The sequence below is a fragment of the Nyctibius grandis genome, chromosome 7 (genome assembly GCF_013368605.1).
Source record: "Nyctibius grandis isolate bNycGra1 chromosome 7, bNycGra1.pri, whole genome shotgun sequence".
Classification (NCBI taxonomy): Eukaryota; Metazoa; Chordata; class Aves; order Nyctibiiformes; family Nyctibiidae; genus Nyctibius; species Nyctibius grandis.
In genome coordinates, this window is record NC_090664.1 from 35117177 (window position 1) to 35139099 (window position 21923).

A 21923-nucleotide genomic window follows, 5' to 3' on the forward strand; every position below is an offset into this window, starting at 1 on the left:
ACGAGCAGTTACACACACAAAATACCTTGAGAATACTGGTTTTTTTTCTTTGCTCTACTAAATACAGAATAAAAAATGAATATTAAATGAGTTGATAACTAGCCTGCAACTGTAACCATTAAAGGAAAAAAAAATCCATCCCTGCTTATCTATGATATCAATTCATAAATGATTTATATTCACGCCTCTATACATTTACATTCATCATTCCTTGAGCATGGTTTAATCACAATACTATATGATTCAGCATTTTTAAATCCACTAACTTCCATAAACCCATGTACAAAGAGTGTTTCCCCTCAAGTCCAGGTTAAATTAAGCCAGGACTTAACAAGGAATAAAACCAAGTAAATTTCAGTAAATAAAAGGAGATTTTAAAAAAATTTGAAACCAACTCCATCAACTCTTGTCTCCAAAGCCATGAAGTGATGTTGCTGTTACTGTCGCTGGGGAAGCTCTGCTCTTTTCAGGTACAAGAGGCTGCACGCAGCCATGTTGTGCACTAAGGTGAATACAGAAACTGAACGTGTTTGTAAGGATTTGTTAACGGCTCACGGCAGGTTGTGGGAAACACTGAACGTAACCAGTTCTTACCTGTCATCTTATTGTTAGTTACAGAATACGATGTATGTGCACAATCTGTCGTATGTTAAAAGGCAGCGAGAGACGCCCCTATTGCTGTGAAGTCCCTATGAAGGACCTGTTGACTTGGCCATGGTTTCATCGGATGATGTACGACAAATCCACTATCATCTATAAAGCAGCATTCAAAATGAGGAAACGCCAGCGCTAAACCTGCGGCGAGACCCGCCGCGCGCAGGCTCCCAGCACCGGCGGTTTGATGCTGCCTTTCATCAGACGGCAACGCGCTACTGCCCTACCCGGCGCTGACCGCAGCGCAGGCACCCCGGCAGCGGGCGGCCTCCCGCGGGGCGCGGGCGGCCTCCCCGGCCCGCCGAGCCGCCCCAGACAGGGCTCGGGTGTCGGTGGCTCCGCCCCGCACCCACAGCCCGCACTAGCGGGCATTTCTCTTCCCAGCCAGCCGAGCTACGCGCCCCCTCCTCTCCTCCCTCTTCCTCCGGCCCGCTCCCGCGCTCTTCCTCCTCGGCCCGCTCCGGACACGTCCCGCCAGGCGGCGGCGGGCGGCCCGGGGCGGCGGGGAGGGCCCGGTGTGCCGGCGCAGAGGCGGGGCGAGGGGAGCGCTGAGGGGCGGAGCGCGGCCGCGCTGGCCGCCAGTGTGCTGCGACCGACGGCGTGTGTGCGGGGACCGAGGCGGCGCGTGGAGGCCGCGGCGGAGGTAGGGCTCGCTCGCTGCTGGCGGGAGCGGGGCGGTTGCGGCCCGGGTCCTGCTGCTCCCCTGCGGCGGGGCTGGGGGGCCGGCCCGCTTCCGCGGCAGTCTGGGCCCGGCCCGGCCTCCAGCTGCTCCGCGGGCAGGCGGGCGGGTAGGGCCCTGCGGCCCCGGGGAGGCGGTTCCTGCAGCCAGGCGGGGAGGTGGCGGGGCCGCGGGAGGCGGTGCGGCCCCCCTGCCTCAGGGACCCGCCGGTGCGTTTGCAGCGCGTTCTGCTGGAGCCGCGTTCCAACCCGCCTGCCCGTGTCGGGAGCCGGCTGCAGGCGTCCGCGGAGCGGTTTGGAGAGGGGCGTCCGGCGGGGGTGAACGCGGGCGGCGTGTCCCGTGTGTCCCTTCCGCAGGAAGCGGGGCCGTCGTGACCGCGGTGCAAGGTGGGAGCTCAGTGTTTGTTTCTTTTGCCTCGTTGCTTTATTTCCATTCTTGCGTGCTTGTTTTCCTCAGTAGTGCACATTTTGAAAAGAAAAATGTAGTCTTTCAACTGTGAAATCTCTCATGTTTTGCTCCTTCCTCACATACAAGTCTGTTGCTGGCTTTGCTTGATGTCCCCTGTAAAAGGTGATCAGAGCATCCCTAAAGGAAAGCTTTTAAAAACGATAACCCACAGCTCTTTTTTTTTTTTTTTTTTTTAAAACCTATCATAAACTTCCATTTCTAACTTACCCACATGTAAGATTTCTAGTGGTCATTTCCATTCTTCAGTTGTTTCCACTTCCTGGTTGGTGCCACTGTGATGGTAAGCAAAGTGGATTAGATGATAACTGCATGGACAATAGCTCCATAAAGGACTAATAAAACAAGTTGGCAGATCTTGCATCTTACATTGCTGATGCAACCATTCTGGGTGCTTGGGGAGCAGAGGGGAATGGATGACAGAAGGCAGCAGGATGGCCCTGCCCTCCCCAAACAGCTTCTCCAGTTCCTGGTGTTGGAGGCAGACAACTGGGTTGGATGGACCATCGCCTGGGTGGCCCTGCAGGGCATTTCATAGGTTCTTCTGAGAGTACTGGGAGAGGGACACAGGGCTTTGTTCTATTTTTAAATACTTACTCTATTTTACTGTTCTCTGAAAACTACTGCTGTGTTTCTGACTCTCATTGTGGATAACAGCTTCACAGTTTGTGTTGCATTGATACAACTCTGTTCGGTGCATTTCCCCTGCTGGCTCCTCGACGAGAGTTTAACGGAGGGAAAATCCCTCCAGATAGATGTTGCTTTATGGCAGTACATACTGTTGGGGGAATTTCAGTGAAGATGGGGTTTGTCTTTTTTTTTTTTTTTTTTTTTATGTCAAGGTAGTTACTACCAGTACACAGAGAACCAGTACGACTAGCAAAATGCTGTTTTGTGAATATCTAAAGGCTGCCGCCCAAGAGATGTACATAAATGGTATCCATATGCCTACTTGGGTAACTAGGAAACCCAGGAGAGAGTCACGTCATATTTCTCCTGATTTGAAACCTGAGCTGCTGTTATCCTGTAAGCTTGGCCGTGCAATTGGCCGTGCAACAGTGAAGGTATTACTACTTTAGCAAGGAGATGGTGAGTAGAAACCCAAGCAGGAGTATGGGGACTTACAGGGCCTGTAATCAGGCCTGCCTTATGTCTTCACTCAGCTCTGGACTAGATCAATCAGAACTAGAACAATGATCCTTTCTCTGCTCCCGTTTCATTTTTCTCATCCCTAAAGGCATGGTCTAGGTGACACAAGAGAAAACTGAACTTTCTGGAGGGCTGTAGCAGATTGCCTTCCTTCACTAAAAGCATAAATTAATACAGTCTGCAGATTTCCATCATACCTTCTAAATGCAGACAAACACAAGACATAAAGAGTGAAAAGGCAAATTGAAGTTTTAAAAATCCCAACTAAATTCAGGAACTGTGAGCTTGTTTCATGTTGTGATTCTGGTTTTGTTTGTTTATTTTTAAGGTCATAATACTGCTACAATGCAGCTACGCAACAGTGAAAATTGAGTGGTCCTTCAGCTTGTGGTTCTGGGGTTTTGTGGGTTGATTTTGGGGGTTTTTTTTTGGTTTTGTTTTTTTAAAAATCTTTAATACTTCCAGCTGCTTTTGTCAGCTTCAGAAGGGTCTCTTGTCACTGATGTTGCCTTGCTGTCCAGTCCGCTGCGTTTTTTTATTTATTAAAAAAAAAAACAAAACATAAGAGCAGCACAGCCTGTGCCTTGTGGAAGATGTGTTAAGGGTCAGCACTGAGCTAATGTGAGGAGGGTGATAGTTGCCATTATCACTTTGAGGTGTGATGTTTCTCTTCTGCATTCCGAAGAGAAGCTTCTGGTAATGATGTCCACAGCAAACATTACAGTATTTGAACTAATGTTTACCTCTTTCTTCCCTTCACAGCTAGGGTGGCCAAACACAGAAGACCCTCAGGATGTCTGTAATTCAGCGAGGGACAGCAACGCTTCGTAAAGCAAAGAAAATCACTGTAAAAACGTGTCTAGATAACCCCTTTGTTTTTCAGTGGAAAACCATAGATGGAGAAGATATGCATTTTATACTACAGACTTTAGAAGAAAGGATTAAACATGTTGGACTTAAAAAGATTGAGACTCCAAGAAAGAAAAAACGGTCCCTTACAAAAAAACAAATGGAAAGAAAGTGTGATACTAGTACCAATGACCTCCCTAAAGAAGAGGAAACGGAAGGCCATCGACCAAAACCAGGATGGACTGACATAGGTATCAGAAGACAGCTTGCTATTGGAGTTAATGAGGTTACAAAAGCACTGGAAAAAAATGAACTACGTCTCTTGCTGGTGTGCAAGTCTGCAAAACCTGCCATGATCACATCGCATCTTATTCAGCTGAGTGCAAGTCGAGCCACGCCAGCAGGCCAGGTTCCCCGTCTCAGTGAAACAGTTGCACCACTTCTTGGCTTAACATCGATTTTAGCACTAGGCTTTAAAAAGCAGTCCGATAAATTTACTGAAGCAATAGAAGCAATAATTCCAAAGATACCAGCTTTGGAAGTGCCATGGTTTCAGTACAGAACTGAAGAATCAGTGGCTTATGCACATACAACTTCTCCAGAAAATCAGGAACCTGAGCAGCTTGCAGAGGCGCTGGGGGATGAGCTCACAAGCCAGAAGCGGAAGCATAAGGAAAGCAATCAGCTCGATCTTTCAAATGTAATTTTGCAGCCTTTGAAAATCAAGAAACTTGTTCCAAATCCAAATAAGATAAAGAAACCACCTCGCAAAAAGAAAAAAGCTTTTTCAGCATAACTGATTTTAGTTTGGTTCTTCGTAGTAAACCGATTTTTTTAATGCAGCATGGAGTACAGCTCTAACTGAACTATTTGTTAGGCTTTACAGTGTAAAGCACTTGAATACAAGGTGAACTTTACATTGATTCAGTTGAGGTACTTTCTGCTTTAATAAAGAATATTGCTCAAACTTGAGTGCGAGTCTTTACTTGGGGGTGAATATTTCATTTGCAGTTGGAGATCACAGAATTAAAATTGGTAATGAATATGCCAAAGTAATTTAAGACATAAGTACATCGTTGGAATTAATGCAAAGCATTAAACAAACTTTGTCTTTTTATACAGATGAACACGCTTCAAGCAAAACCGACTTAAGTATTATTACTCAAACAAATGCATACCAAAAGTGAAAGTTTATTTAAACAAAGGTTCATGCCAGTATAACTCTTTTAAAGCTGGTTCAATGCTTGTTTCAAGTAAACAGCTGTAACAGCACAGGTAGACTTCCCTTTTGAACTTTCATAGTTTGCGCTGCTGAACAATAAACTTGTTTTGGGCAGGAATGTACGCAGACTTGGCTTCCGTCTGAAAACCTGGTGTCCAATATCCTGAAGGAAAAACTTTATTTTCAAATACAGAACAAAACCAAATTACTACTGCTGCATTTTGAAAAAAAGACTTCCGTATGCAAACTATTAACACACATCCCGTGAGAAAATGTAAACTAACCTAAACTCAATTTGATCGCTAAATGGAGTCTAAAGTTATTTCTCAGGGAACTGAGATAAGTCATATACTGTTGTATGTAGATGACAGCTATGCCACTACAGGACTGAAAACATACCAGATAAGTTTTGCATTTCCTTTAGTTTTAGTCAGGACTACGAACCTAATGAGACATACAAATGAGACATATCTAATGAGACAGCTGTGTTGTAGGAAGGGAAGGGAATAGTGCTGCAATTCAGACAATCAAAATCAACAGCCTAGGAATTTACTTGGCACTCTGTATTTTAAGCAAACGCCAGTATGGTACTGTAGAAGAAAGTGTAAAATACCTCAACTGAGTTACTTTGTTGTTCCTCAAAGATGAAATTCACATGTAGCTTTCAGAGATTTGCTAATCCAGATTTGCGGTGCCATGAGACAGCTAATCTGTATTTTGGATTTATTTAGAAGTGACTAGTTCGTGATACCAACTACGAAGGGAGACAAGACAGTAGCAATGATTCTGTAGTTGTGATGCTCCCTGAAGTTTAAACAAAACTAAGACATTTAATGCCAAAATTTTTGCCCTCCCTGACTGAGGGTGGCAAGAAGAGGCTTTTTGCCTTGCTTCATAGTCCTTCATACTTGTCCTTTGTTTTGGCTTTTTGGATGCATAAAACTTTGAAGGCATGCTAGCGTTAGAGTATTTAATTCCCTTGCTGGCTAACTGTAACAGTTAAATCTCAGCCTTTAAACAGAGCATGAGAATTAACTTTGGTAAAGAACATCAGCGCAGCAATCGTCTTTCAAGCACCCTGCTGCCTGCCCAGGTCTACAGCTCTCTTCAGGGATTTGAGTCCCCTCTGCCGATAGGAAGTTACTCGGGGAAAGAAATTGGAGATGTTTCAAAAGACTGGTGGGAAAGGTGGTGGAGCAAGCCTTAAGTTTGCCAGTCTGTGAAACCATCTGTTAGGTTTCGAGAAGCCTCACCTGGTAGCTGTTCATAGCAAACCTAACGCACAGACAGGTTAAACTTTGGAACCAGAAGAGCCTCTCCTATTGAGCTGCTGACAGTGGCACCCACGTGGGTAATAACTTTTCGTAAGTACCTGCTTAGGAAGCCAGAGTGAGTTGCCACAATTTCCACCTCCTGAGCAACTGTCCTATTGCGTGGGTGCAGGCTGGGACACATTCAAGATTCACGTCCTCTTCATGCTGCAATACTTCAGCGAAGCACTTGAGGTGAAGAGCACAGCTAGCCAAAAGGTCTGAGCACTCAGCAGGGACAGAAGAGACAGTGTTAAATTACACAGCTGTTGTTAGGGATCTGTTACACACACAGATTCACGAACAGAACTCTCCAGGAGCTGCCCCAACACACAGGCTCAGATGCTTGCTTCCTTCCTGCTCTCTGGCCCGGTAAGTTTCTCTCTCAGCTACAGCACTGCACAGCTTCTACAGGAGCACAACTCTGCCCTCCTTCCCCTCAGTTAACAAACAGCATGAGCCAGAAAATGAGACAGAGCAGTTTACCCCTCAGATTCAGAAGCAAACGGCACTGTTTTCCCAGAAGACAGCACAAGAGTGGCCACACTCCTTCCTTCATGTGCAATTCCCAACGATCAGGGCAGAAAGCCAGGCTGCAGGAAACCCAGGTTCAAGTCTTCTACCTGGACATATTTGGTCCCACTGGGGCCTCAACTCTTTTCCAAACAATAGTACTGAGGAGGATTTGCCTTCTGATGTCAGAGAAGAGAGAAAAGAAGATGTCTGCCTACTATTTCCTCCACTTGCATTTTTTTGAGGTGAGGGAAGGCAGAGAACATGAGCATATCTTTCACCTGGCATTCAAGACCACCCATCTGGATTAGGGAGAGCTGGGCTGGGATCATTTCTGAGCAAGGGAGTACCTTAGCCACGAGGACAGAGCTATGCTCTGCTGTCCCACCTCATGTTAGGCAGCAGCTGAGAGAGGATTGCCAAGGCTCTGCCTTCAGAGCCGAAGCAGAACGCGCCAAGCCCCTTGGTGAACTTCCCTCATCCCAGCGGGCTCCAATGGGAATGCCCAGCCAGGAAGACACCTTCCTGCCTTTTGGCAGTTAAGAACTTAAGTCTTCAATAGAGTTGAGATTAGATCCTTCTTGTTACCTCAGATACCGCTACCATCGATTACATTTTCAGGCACTTAATTCTGCTCAGGCCTCACGCAGGGAGTCCAAGCTCCCTCTGCACCATCTGTTATGACTGCTGCTAGCAGACAGGTATCAGGGTGGCCAAAGTTGTAAAGCCCAACTGCACCATTAGATGGCTGAAAGATCTCCTTTGAAGCCCTTTTAAATTCATGAAGTCCCGAGCTGGTGCACACCCAGGGGTCAGACAAACCACGTTCAATCCCTTCCTTTGTTTGAAGGAGGTTGAATGCTTTAATCACAGAGCTGTAATGCAATAAAGGAAAGTATTTATCACTTGTCTCTAGGGCAGAATCCTCTCACCACAATTCAACAAGAAACCAAACCACAAACCATTCACGCATTGGAAAAGGAGCAAGAAGAAAGAAAAACCCCACTGCTATAAGGAGGTGGGTAGGGCTAGCAGTTATGAAGAACAGACAAATTTATCTTCATCTAAATTGATGTTCTCAGGTACAGAATTCAACTTTCAGCAAAATCTGCTCTCAGAAGTACAGGCATGTTTAAAAGGAAAGTTTAGACATTTGCATTTCATGAGATATTCAAGTCACATTCAAAAGATGCTCACAGCACAGAGGCTTCACTCCACAATTTGGCACTTTCAGCTAGAACAGTTTCTTACTGCAGATTTTCTCAGTGCTCATGTTACTGCAGCATCTGTGAGCTGAAAAGAACTGCTATCATATCTAGCTATGACGCTATGCTGGAATGCATATGAAGTGCTTCAGAAGCCACTCTGGTTGCCGCGCATTCATGAGGGAATGAAAAACAGCTCCCCCCAACACCAAAGATCAGCCCTCCTACGTTTCAGGAAGTGCAGTACAGAGACTTCCAAGGACTGAAGGGAAAGCATTTCTCTTCTGCTTACCAGCCACATCGACAGCAAAACTTCTTGTTCCAAAGTCAGGATAAAAACACTACCAGGAATAATTTATGAATACGTATTTACACAAGGTACTTTTCATTAGAATTACAGACTTCATAGGAAATCAAAGTAGACAAAGGAATATGTGCAATTTTGCAGAAGCGTTGAAAACATTCGAACTATAAATATCCTGATAGCGCTACTAAAATTCTTAGTTTTACACACAGGCTGATGTTATTCTGCTGAGGAAAAACTAAGGTTTTGTGCCACAACTGTAAATTAAGTACAGTAATGTATTATCATTCCGGCAACACAGATAACACCTGCACTGAACAGTGCGATACTGTTAAATCAATCCACTGATCTATTGAAGATCAAAGTACAAATCTGTATTTTTATTGATTTGGCAGCGTTGCTTATAGAGAAACAAATGCACTAGTTAAACCAGTACATTGTCATACTGCTCCAGTTACAAAAACATCCATGACTTTCATAGAGCTACAAACATATCGTACTTCATGATCTTCTCCCAAATGATGATATCCACGTGAAGTAAATAAGCAAAGATACTCAAGTTTCTATCCTTCATTCTGTTACACTGACAAACATACACCACCACTTAATAAATAGAAATGCAGCAGTTCATCCACATAATAGCAAATATTTTTGTACCCTAATCCACCACTGAAGTTCAGTTTGTACAAAACAGTCTTTTCTACAGAGAGGAAAAAAAATACCTTCTTCTCATCAAGGTGCAAGCTAAGCTTTGAAACTTAAATGAATGTGCTTTTATTCTTTTCATGGACAAAAAGAGAGTTTCATGGACCTTCTGATCTATCTGAAAATGCATAAATTTGGTCACATATGGATGTCTTCATTGTTCAGGTTTAATGGACTATTTCGGTTATCACTGACGTTGTGCTTTTTTACTCCTCTTGAACAATACCGTTCCAAGAGTTATGGAGATCAAATTAACTCAAACCATGACCTCAGAGTTCTAGAAACATAAATGTCCTCATTGTAATACAAGACCAACCTAAAGGAAGAAGAAAAATATAGTATTTTAGTTTGAGTATGGCAATAAATCTAAACATTAGTTTTCTGCACCTCAATTATGGATCTTAAAAAAGTAATTTTAAAACTTCTGCCCATTTTGGCCAGCGTAGATTAATGTACCATTATACATAACAGAATTCAGAAGCTTTTTTTCTCCCTTACCTTTTCGGATTCCATTCCAGGACACCTCCAGTTGTACAAATAATACTGCAAATTTCCATCTCCAATCCCAAACTTGAGTTTTTCCAGGAATGTTTTGTTTTCCATTAAGTCTAGTGCATTGAACACATCAAATCCTTTCTGGCAATAGCAAAACATTTTTTAAATTTTACTTTTTAAAGTTTCAAATGACACACAAATGATACTTTACACAGTGGCATACAATACCCAAGAGACTGGGCTAATTAAGTGGAAAAAAAAGACAAGGGAATAAATGTTGCCTTTTAATTAGGTACACACACAAAGAAATTTTCCCAATAAAAAGCGACATAAAGGCACACTTTCGCTTGAAGATTATCTCCGAATGGGTAGGAATTTTAAAGCCGCTTTCAGGGGTAAAGGTCTGAAGAGTCCCTAAAGCATTATCCATTATTTTGTCCTTATAGATATGCATTTTTTACAGTCACATACAGTGTTTTGACACACATGGCCTGTTCCAGCTAAAGCCGCACAAATACAGCTTCTGGTGTTTTTCAGCCATTTATCATTCTGTTAGTGATAAACATTATAGTTCTGTGATTTGGTCTTTTTCTGAAATGCCACTGTCTTTAGAACACCAATCTTTCACATGTTACTCCCCCTCCCCTAGTCATGCACCCTCTACCAACTTCTCTTTTCATCAGCCTCCCAAATTCACCACTCAAAGAGCCATTCTGCTCAGAACAGCCAGGACAGCTAACCCCAACTGACGAAAGGGATATTCTGCACCATATGATGTTGTGCTCCACCATAAAGGCTGAAGGAAAGGAGGAGGAAGGAGGGCTGCTCCTGGTTAGGGCATTTATCTGCCCAAACAACGATTCTGCATGCTGACACCTTTCTTTCCAGGAAGCGGCCAAAACACCAGTGTGTTATCAGCCCTATTTTAGTCACAAAGTGCAGCACCATATGGGCTGCTAGGAAGAAAGTTAGCTCCATCCCAGCCAGATCCAGTACATTTGTAGACAAAAAGCTGTGAATAGGAGTGCATTTATCATTTCTCTTCCCTTGCCTCACCTTTCCTCATCTGGCACAAGTCCAAGTGCCAGATCTGCAAATGGAATTACACAGCTAATGATGCAGACAGGCCCAGCAGGTACTCTGGAAATCCACAGGTGTCTAAATCCCAGTATTCTAACTATATGATGATCCATTTAAAATAAAAGAATCACACGTCACATTCAGAGAGAAATGTAGACGGGGAAGGTGCAAAGCCTTGCGGTTAGACCACCTAACTGCTTCCTCACCCATTCCATCCGTGGCCTAGTGAGCGGCCAGCCACTCAGCTCCCTTCAAATGGAAACCAACATTTATTCCTTCTTCCACTTTGACTTTTAAGACTAAGTAGTACTATTATTTTTAGCCCTTCTGAAAATTATACTAGCCACCTTCCTGTATCTTCATGTATCTTAATACCTTTCAAAGTCTGTCTCTGCACTTCCTTTAGTATTATTCTGGAGCCTGAATAATGGGGTTCTATATTCCCCATGACAATCCAGGAGTTTTCCTTGCTGAACAGTTACTCAACTCAGTACTGCTTATAGGTCAACAGTCCTCAGCAAGCAGTTCACGTCATAGATAACAGCTCAGCTGCAGTGCTGCACGAACACGGCTAAGACAGACAAGTTGAAGACTATGTGGCTGTTTTCATGCAGCCTGAAGTCTGAAAAGATACAGTCTTTGCAGACCATCATGGGCTTCATGCAGGATCGACACAGAAATCCCTGTGCCACATGCAGTGCAGATGGCTCCGAACATGGTCGGCTGGAGCACAGCTCGCATTTGCTGGCATTGAGCATTCATCGAGTAGGTGTAATACCACAAGCAGTGCGGCAGCAACACTTCAGCTGGGAGGAACAAGCTTCAAGCATGAGGAGCACAAAACATGCCTATGCTCTGCAGCATGTAGAGAATGGTTGCTAGAATGGATACCATGGACCAGACAAAGCCTGTGCAGTGCTGTGAATTGCCACAGCTAAACAGGTCTCTGAGAATTCATTCAGAGTGCTGGGATGTGCACCATCTGCACAGCTCCATAACACAGGCTACATTGCCATTGGTGTTTGCACCGCACTCCCATGAAACCCTGATTAAGGGCTGAGCGTTAGCTTTTCATCAGACAGCACTAAACTCTTACAGTTCTTAAGTTTAAAAACGTCACTTAGAGTCTCTTCCCTTCCATTGAACTAGACCATCTAACAGTGTAATTCCATGCGTGAAGGTGCGCTTAAAAGCTACAACATGACATCACCTACAGAGCTTTACAGGCAGCAATTAGTAACTACATAAAATTATAAAGCTTGCACAAATAAACTTTTACATCTTGTAGAAATAAAAAATAGTTCAAACAAACACAATGTATTTAATAGAACTTATTAACTCATCTCCAAGGGAAACTAATTTAGTGATACTTTCCATACTTCTGGTACTTAGCGAATATGGTCATCAGCATGCTCTGGGACGTTTACACAGTTCAAGCTATTGCAAACACTTGATCTTCACGCACTTGTCATTCCCTAGCATCAATCAAAGTAAAAAGGAAAAATAAACATAGTGTTTTATATTTTTATATATATGTTGTATATGTCTCATCAACTGCACTTTGAGCTGTAGGCAGTAAAAGAAAACAGAATGCAATGGCATGGATAAATTGCTGCCAGGTCATACCTTGCTACCACTCCTAAGAATACTTTTGTGAAAGTAGCAGTAAAAAATAAACCCCACAACTTACCAATTTAGCTATAATGAGTGCATCATTCATTAAGTCCAAGAGGGGAGTCTCTGTATGAATATTGTAAAAGGAATAGGCAGCTTTGAGGCTTTTATGAACAGGATGGTGCATCACTGTTGAAGGTAATGTGTAGAAACTCAGGAAGTCTGTTAAAACACCATTTGAGCCCTACCAAAAAAAAAAAAAAGTCAATTAATAAGAAGTAACCACTCAGTTATTGGTTAGGCTAACACGGCAGTTCTACAGAAAGCAATAAATGCAGCAGTTTTGCACACCATAAGTATTGTGGTGTAACAGGTAATCTTAGCTAAGATCTGAAGAAACTGAATTCTTGCCAAGGATGTATGTATACATCAAAGCGAGACTGCAGCCTGAAATGGTCACTTCAGGAAAGGAAATAAACTTTTACATTTTTCTAGTCTATTACACCAATAACATTTTGTCAACCAATTGCTAAAGCATTTCAATTTGTTTCCCAAGCTTAGCCTGCTATAAACAAAGCTAACAAAGCACACTTCCAAAAAAAGTATAGAAATTTTTTGCCAATTGAACTTATTTTTAAAAGAATATTTTAAAAATCTGACAAAGTTCACACTGAGGAATAATTTTCGCAACTTTCCAAAGACAGAAAAAAAATATACTGTGCTGGTATACAAAGCATATTCAAATCAGCTCTAGTGATTATTAATCAACAAGCACAATCCATTTGCTAGACAACAGTGCTAAATCACATTGAAATTCTATAAGACCAGTAGTCATCAAAAAAGGTACTTATACGGAAATCTAAAGTATCCTACATAAACTTTCTTAATATTTCACGCACCTAATGAAGTTTAACCATCTTCAAGAGTACAGATCAGTAGGAAATAGGAAGTAATTATTACATGGGTTATGATGACATGCTGAGCACAAAAAAACTACCCAGATTTTTCCGACTGCGTCTCCTGATATCTCCAGGAAGATAAGGGAAAGGAGACACACAAAAGCCTGTTCTTGCTTGTTTGCTTTATTTTTGAGTGACTGGTGCCAACTATTTTGAGCTCAATGAAGGACCTCACAGGGATCCTTAAATTGATACTATTCTACAGTAAAAAGTAAGAGAGTTGAACCCATCACATACAAAAAAGCTATTGTCTTATGAGCAGGTACAGGTTCTGTAGTAGAGATAAACTAACAACAAATAACAGAAAAGTTATGAAGTCACTCACTAAATGCAGTAAGGATGATGAAAATACTAATTCAGGAATTACAGAGAGTATTTTAAGGTTTTAGCTCTCCACATTACGAAGATTACTTACAAATCTGACACTAACTTCTCCAGGTCACACAGGTCTTAAAAAGATTTTAAGCACTAACAAACCTATATTTTGTATAGTGAAAAACTAGTTCAAGAGACAGTGTAAAACAAGCAAGTGAAGACTCTGCTGTTCAGTTAAAATGGCACTGTCAACGGCAGACTCATGCTGATCCTGGTGCTTGTGGACTCTTCAGTGTGCTCCAACTCATCAACAAAGCCAAAAACCAACCCGGGGTCAGGGGAAGAAGGGGGGGTGGAGAAAAAAGGAGGGACAATAAATTAAATTAGACCATGGAAGAGTCCAATGAGCACTAGACCCACTGCAAAGTAAGTAGAAAGCTAAGTTTGGACAACGACAACAGATGAGCAGCACCTCTCATCACCAGCAGCACTAAGTTTCTGAACTCAGCTGAGACTCCTACACAAAGTCAGGCTGCAGTGTGGGAACACTGAGTTTCACAACCTGCAACTTCTGTGAGGAGCTGGTAGGTTTAAGGATGTTGGTGCTGATCATTTTCAAATAAGCTTATCACTTTAAACAAAGTAATACCCTATCTAAATATGATGTCTACAAATGATTTAGCAGGGACTCAAAGGAAAGAGTGTATCTTTCTCCACTAGCTTTACCGCAGCTATTCCAACCATGCCTCGGGAGATTTCCAATCCAAATGCTAATCTATTCCTGCACTGCTTATTTTGCAAGAAGCGTTGTGACCAACAGGTTGGAGGGTAGGGGTAACAGGGTGGGGAGGGAAGAGTAAGTAGTAGGAACAGATAATGCTCTCTATCTTGTTAGTGGACAAAGATTATAGTTTTCAAGATAATTGAACCCCTAGCTGACAGCAACTCATGACAGCACCAAGGGATGTTAACTTTTACTTCTCTATTTTACATATAATTATGCATAGTCATGTATATATATATACACACACATATATACAAATTCATACACAAATATACACATACACTCTTTTACTGGAAAAAATATATTTTACTGAAGCAGCCCATCAAAAAACATGATTCCCAAAGCAGGTGTCCCTAAAACTGGTTTTAAAAACAAAGGATTTTGAACTGGTGTATGTCAGAAACTTAGAAACCTAAGAGAACGACACTGAATTCAAACCAAATCCTTATCTCAGTCATTGTGTCATTTTTCCTTTTTTCTAGAAAGGAGATTTGAAGACCACTGCTTATTATCATGTCCTATCTCTACGGAAAAAAATGAAGGAATGCAGATGGAAGGGTTGTTTTTAAGATATGTAAGGTTCTTTGCTGTAATATTTTCAAGATAGTGATGTTTTGAGATTTCAAAATTCTTCTTTAAAATATCCTGTTGTAAGAGCACTGCAGTTTATCACAACCAAGCATTTTCTCATTAACAGAACGCAATAGAAAGAACAAAGCTTGGAATCATGACATCAAATTCTACTTGTAGCACACATTTTTCATACCGTCCACATTTCAAAAACTTGATGCTGATATGAACTTCTGTAAGTGGCATTCACATACACATTTATGAAGTAGTTAGGGCATGTTTTACCTCTACTACATAAGTGTCAATAATATGATCCCGAGGCAGGAACCAGTGGGCTACCTCTTCTTCATCCATTACAGGTGCAAGATTAAACTGTTTCAAGTAAGTATTGATTAATTCTTGTACTGCTTTTGTATCTTTTTGTTCCATTGGTCTCAAACCTGAAGTCTTTGTGGCCTTATTGTAACAAAAGAAAAATACATGTTAAGATGGTGAAAGGCAAACTGCATACACAGCAAAAGCTGAAAGTAGGTTGCAGAGTCACTGCACTTGCTATAATGCGTTCATTATTAGCCTACTTTACCCTAACCACCTAATCCGTTATGCTATTTTACAAACGGCTTTCAATCATAATTCCCTCTCTTCTAATTATTGAGACAGTCTGGGGCACTTCAATCTTTATATTTCATTACTGAAACAACTTCATTTCTCCAGAGAAAGAGATACCATTCCCAAAAGCCTAGACTTCACGCATTTTGTACTTCTTTTTCTTTAGGTCAGTCTTTATTTCTTATCTTCTAAACTACGTAGGGCCCAGACACAGAAACAAAACATAAAGAAACTTGCATATCAGAAGTTAATCTGAAGGCAAGAACACTTGTGATTCAAACTTATGAAAATTACAGTCAAGCTATAAACCAAAGTCAGCTGATAAAGTTTAATTAGAAATTATTTAACAAAAAATTCCACCTCTTCTTAACACTTGCAAACTAAACTTTCCGTACAGGCACAACTGCTGTTCTGTTAACAAGAAAGCTTCTCGTAACCTACAGCTGCCTGAAATTAAAAACCTAGAGTATTTTAACAAAGCAAGTTATTTATTTGACTTTAAACATCAGAAGAGGAAAAAATTGCTTTCCAGTACTATGCAATTAATGTTTAAACAAGCAAAGGTGATTGAAGTTTTCTCCCCAGCTTTTGTTAGCTTTCCTGAATATCTCCTTTTAGGAAGGCTAAGGCTTGTTCTCTTCAGAGCTCATTTATCCTGCTTCATCTGTCTGAGCTACATACTTGGGCCCGTATCACATTAATCATAGCAAAGCCAATTACAAGAGCAGCCAGGTAGAGACTTGATTACTGGGAGCCTGAAATTAGTATAGCTGATTATGCTCAAAAACCATTATTCTGGGGGAGGCATTTATTCACATACTCTGGGAGTCAGCAGCCAGATGAAAAATCAAGGCACGTTTTGCCACAGCTCTGGCCTGTGTATTACATTTTAGTCTTCCTGCTTTCCTGAGCAGCCTGGACTATGGTTTGCCTCCACAACAGCACATAATCTAGATTTTTAAATGCCCTGAATCCATAAGGGTATTCACCTGACTCATCAACATGACGCTTCCTATGCTGCATTTCATTCATAACTTCACAGAATCACAGAATGTTAGGGATTGGAAGGGACCTCGAAAGATCATCTAGTCCAATCCCCCTGCCGGAGCAGGATTGCCTAGACCATATCACACAGGAACGCGTCCAGGCGGGTTTTGAATGTCTCCAGAGAAGGAGACTCCACAACCTCTCTGGGCAGCCTGTTCCAGTGTTCGGTCACCCTCACCGTAAAGAAGTTTTTCCTCATATTTATGTGGAACCTCCTGTGTTCCAGCTTGCACCCATTGCCCTTTGTCCTGTCAAGGGATGTCACTGAGAAGAGTCTGGCTCCATCCTCATGACACTTGCCCTTTACATATTTATAAACATTAATGAGGTCACCCCTCAGTCTCCTCTTCTCTAAGCTAAAGAGACCCAGCTCCCTCAGCCTCTCCTCATAAGGGAGAGGCTCTGCGCTGGACTCTCTCTAGCAGTTCCCTGTCCTTCTTGAACTGAGGGGCCCAGAACTGGACACAATATTCCAGACGTGACCTCACCAGGGCAGAGTAGAGGGGGAGGAGAACCTCTCTTGACCTGCTAACCACACCCCTTCTAATCCACCCCAGGATGCCATTGGCCTTCTTGGCCACAAGGGCACATTGCTGGCTCATGGTCATCCTGCTGTCCACTACGACCCCCAGGTCCCTTTCTCCTATGCTGCTCTCCAACAGGTCTGTCCCCAACTTGTACTCATACGTGGGGTTGTTCTTGCCCAGATGCAGGACTCTACACTTGCCCTTGTTATATTTCATTAAATTTCTCCCCGCCCAACTCTCCAGCCTGTCTAGGTCCCAATATGAAAGGTTAATTTCAGCTCCCTCCAAGCCTTTGTGCCTCTTCTACAGCCACACACTGGAGAAGGATGGGAGGAAAAGCAGCTGGGCTGGAACATCTTTATCCCCCAGCAACGCTCAGAATGGCCACCAGTAAATGATTATTTGCAGTCCCAGAAGTGAGGGAAACTATACAGAACTGGGCTAAAATTTGTTTCTCTGCTCCACATCAAGCTGCTCTGCGCATATATTCATGTGGGTATCCTGGCTCAGGATCTCAATCGGTCAGAAAAAGACATACAGAGACAAACATGCTCCTGTCCTTGTTCTAAACACAGCCAAAAGTTACCTCTTTCAGAAAACTTTTTGCTCAAGGGATTAAACACTTAGAAAAAAAACTTTATTTTTTTATATCTATAGGTATATGCACAAACACAGCCTTCAGCAAAAGTGGTATTTATTATTTTTGAAAACCTTTTTAATTCAGACTGTTCAAGTGATTAGGAATGATTAATTCGTCTTAAAGGGAGAAGAGCTCCCAGTGGCAATGATAGTCCAAGAACTCTAAAAAAAAGAGGTTAAAATGCAAAAAACCAGTGTTTGGTGCTGAGGGACAGGACAGTGTGGCCTGATTGAACAAATTTGTGTACTGTCGTACTGTTTATGGTAACAGCCTGAAACTGAGGGTAAAGATCCTCAACAGCACTTAAACCCTTTCTTAGGTAAAAAACTCCAAAAAAACCCCAAAGCACAAGACCTAAAGAGAAAACATTAGTATGAAGATTAAATCTTTATTTTCCATGGGAGAGGCTCCCAAGTCCAATCTAAAAATAAATAAACAGCTGAGGCATGTGGACTCCTACATCACTTAGTTCTAAAAGTTTATTTTCAAAGCACCTATTTTCTATTTGCATATCTCTGTACAGTATGTTTACCTTAGCTATATTTTATGAATGAGATATGATGTATTCTTTGTTTTCCATAATTTATCTTTCTGTTGAAATCTGCGTTTTATGATGAAGGAAGATGATCAGGGTACAACTGCTGTTGTTTCTAATGATCTTCTGTAGTTATATTTTTTGTACTGCAAGATCCTTATTCTTTGAACTATTCTTTTCCTGTATTGTTTCCATGAGAAACAGTACTAGAGTTGCCACCAAAACCTACATTTGAAATTGTCTACTGCACTTTTTTAGACTATTAAAAACATCTTCAAGATTTGATGGAAACTATATTTAGCTCTTCAAGATTAAAAGCTAATTAATTTGGTTATTAATTCTTAAGCTCTGAAAACTGCTGCCCTGCGCGCAAGGGAGAACCTTCATGTGCGGGCACAGATAGCATGCAGGCAGCACAGGAAGCGAGTTTCTCTGACAGCAGCAGGAGTTCAGATCAAGCCACAGCATGTGCTTTATAGCGAGGAATGCTTAGTGTATTACTCAGATATGTAAGTAGTAAGAGAGCCTGCAGCATCAAGCTAAATAAAACCAACAGACACAATTCTCCAAAGTCAGCTAAATCATTACAAAGTACTACAAGTAAGGAAAAAAGTTTGGTTGTTTTTTTTTTAACCAAAAGGGAGGGTTTGTTTAAATAAAAAAAAAAAAGGTTTACTGATATGGCATAGGTAAAGGATATTCTGCAATCCCTCCAAATAAAAAGGTAGCTTTTACAAGAAAATAAATTGCTTTCAATCATAAAGCTTAGACTAGCTTCTACAGGCTATTAATTACAGCAATAAAATTTTTTAATAGTACATCTCAGACTACTTACAGTGACTTGCCCTGTCATGGAAATGCATCCTAAGGATTTTTGCCAGCCTAACTATTAGCTGCAAACATGAGAAAAAATATTTTTAACTAACTTAGCTATGCCAGAACACTTTTTTTTTTTCTTGCTAGACCATGCAAATAAACAGTACACAACATACTGAGGTGGCTTTTGCTGAGCCTGCTCATTGCAGAAGAACAACATTCTCTGACAGAACAGAAAAAGCTGTGAATTAAAGTGTAATCAACAATCCCACTGTACTCAGCCAACTTTCTGATGGACTTCTCTGAGAATTTTAAGACACGAACTGTTAATTTTCTGTTCCAGTAATCTTTTATCAGATTAATCATACGGAGAATAGTCTTACACATCTTCAACTCAATCCCACATGTTTATGAAGTCAATGTTTTTGGTTTTTCTTTGTTTGTTTAAGGCTTTTAGGTCAAAATTTATATTTTCTCCATACATTTCCAGCAATAGTCTCTTCTGTTTAGTATAGCACTTAAGGTCTTTTTCATCAACAAGAGATTTTTTTTTTTAATGTCCTGCATGCACTGCCTTTCCACACAAAACCCTGTGCTGTCAGAGACAGATGGAAGGTTATTTTGGGCCTCACAGTAACTGTGGGGATTCTCTAGAAATCATACTGCTTACATCAGGAAGTCTGTAGAGCTTCATTGTTCTTTGTAGAGTCATGTTTCTACTCAAATGTGAAAATTTCACCTCCACCAATTTTCTGGGATTCAGTGATCGATGCCAATACCTGGAAATAAAATTAATAAGAAGATTAAATAGTATTTTAAGTGTCAACTTTACTTGCACCCATTTCCCTACTTTCTTGCATTGCTCCTTCTCTCCAAATTTGTTTCGAAGCAAGCCTGTACCATGTCTGTAAGAAACTTGAGCAACAAAAGCTAAGGAAAAGCTATATCCAAGCAACAGCTTTTAAACAGGCCTGCTATCACTATATTTTGAATCTAAGCAAATGCTTTTTATTACAGAATGAGTAATCACAGGGCTAAACATCTTAGTACTTGACATAGTCCTGACAATCTCACCACATTTACATGGTAACATTTGTTTTCTTGTACAGACAGTACCCTCTACTCACGTCTAAGCAGTTTGTTGAAGGAGATCTCCTCTTCCTAGGAGATGATTGTGCAACACAACATCCCTGGTTACTCTAACACAGCATGGCTCTTTTTTTTTTTTCCATCCTTCGTTAAACAAACTTACAGGATCTTTGGTGTTGATAAGTACACACACAATTTCAAATCAAAAAGTACCCTGTCCTCCAGAAGGATCGACAGCTGAACTAATACTGCTGGAACTGAACTTTTTCCAGTAGAAATAAAATCCATTCCAAGCAAATGAAATTACAGTTTATTACATACAACTCTTCTCACATGATATTTTTCCCATCTTTATCAAACGAAGATCAAGTCCTTTTTCCAGGAAAGATGAAAGTATTTCAAAAAAGCAAATCATACAATTCCCAGAAATGCTCTGCCATCTTTGGCAAGCAAACAGGTCAACAGGGAAGTGTTCCAGCAGGAAAACAGGCCACTTGAAAAACACAGGTATACAATGTTGTCATTGCTAGCATAGCTTCCACCAGAAGGTCAACAGAAACATCTATTAGTCTATTTAAGGTACGATAAACAAACCCAAAATTAGATTTTAGTCTGAGAAACTGTTTTATCCAAGGCACTGGGAGGGAAGGGGGGGAAAAAAAAAAAGAAAAAAATCAAAAAACCCCACCACAACAAACACTCAGGCCTTCGGGTTAGTCAAGGCCACATTTAATTTCTTTGAATTTTATGCTTTTATTGTTTCTAGACAATTACATAAAATGTTCTTTAACATGACTGCTATAGGAACCGATATTATTATGAACATCACCTAGGTTACCTGCAAGTGGCCACAGGCTTGGGGAGTACCACTCCAGCAGTGTAAACAGCCTGAAAAATTCCTTCCAGGTTTACTCTTCTGGTTATTTCCCGAATGAGTACAGGTGCTACTCGTTTAGATCTCAGTTTCTTATGGACACACAGAAAATTGATTTCTACCATTTTCTTCACACTAAAAGGACATTAAATAGTGGAAAAGTTAAAAAGAGTTGCACACTGCATATTTTCATTTGCATAACTATAGTTTTCCATGTTGCGACAGAAGAATTTGAGGTAAAAATAAACTGCCCTGTGACAAAGCACATCTGCAACAAACACCAATCTATGATATTGTGACTGCAATGGCAAATTGTGCAATACGCAAGCTATGTCTAAGGTGTTTGCAACACTCCTTTTTCAGAGCTCTATTGAGCCTTAACCAATTCCCTTAATATGCAGAGTGGCATCCAAGCACATGCTACGTAGTATCATAATACTTTATCATTGTCAGTGTATGAAGACCTGGCCAAGGAATTCCAGCTGACTGACTATCTTTTAAGTACTTTCCAGTAGGGTCAAAAAATTCTATGTCATTATCTGTATCATTCATCAATAAGAAAATTCCTTAAATATGTATTACTGGTCTTCATTGTAAGGAGCTGACAGGCTTTTTTTGGGGAAAAAGAAAATTTTAAGAAGAGTAAAAAAAATAAAGTCTCTGCTACTTACCCAGGATTCTTCTGACTCTTTATGGTCAGTGTTTTTAAGTTCGCTATGGCAATGGATACCAGTTTAAGATATGTTTCATGGTGTTACTCTTTTACAAATAAAAAAGTAATGGTGCATTTTACCTGTCATAAATACGAATATTTGCAGGGATGGCACTTATGAATCCTACAAGTTTTTTGTTTGAAGACACTCTAACCCCACAGTGCCATTGGGGTAACCAGCCTGGAGGACGTAGCGCCCTAG

The 21923-nt window shown here is 41.3% G+C and overlaps 2 protein-coding genes across 6 annotated transcripts in view; one reads left to right on the top strand and one right to left on the bottom strand.

Annotated features, from left to right (window-relative positions):
- The first annotated feature begins 1201 nt into the window (after positions 1-1201).
- RPP38 (ribonuclease P/MRP subunit p38) lies at positions 1202-4763 on the top strand. 4 transcript variants are annotated; one of them, XM_068405238.1, is made up of 4 exons: positions 1219-1297; positions 1555-1719; positions 2641-2887; positions 3710-4763. In XM_068405238.1, the coding sequence occupies exon 4, from the start codon at positions 3741-3743 to the stop codon at positions 4590-4592; it is 852 nt and encodes a 283-aa protein (XP_068261339.1). In that variant the 5' UTR covers positions 1219-1297; positions 1555-1719; positions 2641-2887; positions 3710-3740; the 3' UTR covers positions 4593-4763. The 4 variants fall into 4 exon arrangements, with proteins under 4 accessions (XP_068261337.1, XP_068261339.1, XP_068261340.1 ...); XM_068405239.1 differs by having other exon boundaries at positions 2645-2887; XM_068405237.1 differs by lacking the exon at positions 2641-2887.
- Positions 4764-8709: 3946 nt separating this feature from the next.
- NMT2 (N-myristoyltransferase 2) overlaps positions 8710-21923 on the bottom strand; it is a 28825-nt gene continuing 15611 nt past the window's right edge. Inside the window, exons 6-12 of one of the 2 annotated variants that reach the window (XM_068405104.1) lie at positions 21803-21919; positions 20974-21144; positions 19717-19825; positions 15158-15328; positions 12321-12488; positions 9554-9691; positions 8710-9371 (exon numbers count right to left, since the gene is read on the bottom strand). In XM_068405104.1, the coding sequence (XP_068261205.1) occupies positions 9351-9371; positions 9554-9691; positions 12321-12488; positions 15158-15328; positions 19717-19825; positions 20974-21144; positions 21803-21919 (895 nt within the window). In that variant the 3' untranslated portion in view covers positions 8710-9350. The remainder of the gene's footprint in view (positions 9372-9553; positions 9692-12320; positions 12489-15157; positions 15329-19716; positions 19826-20973; positions 21145-21802; positions 21920-21923) is intronic. The other variant, XM_068405105.1, reaches the window with a different exon arrangement.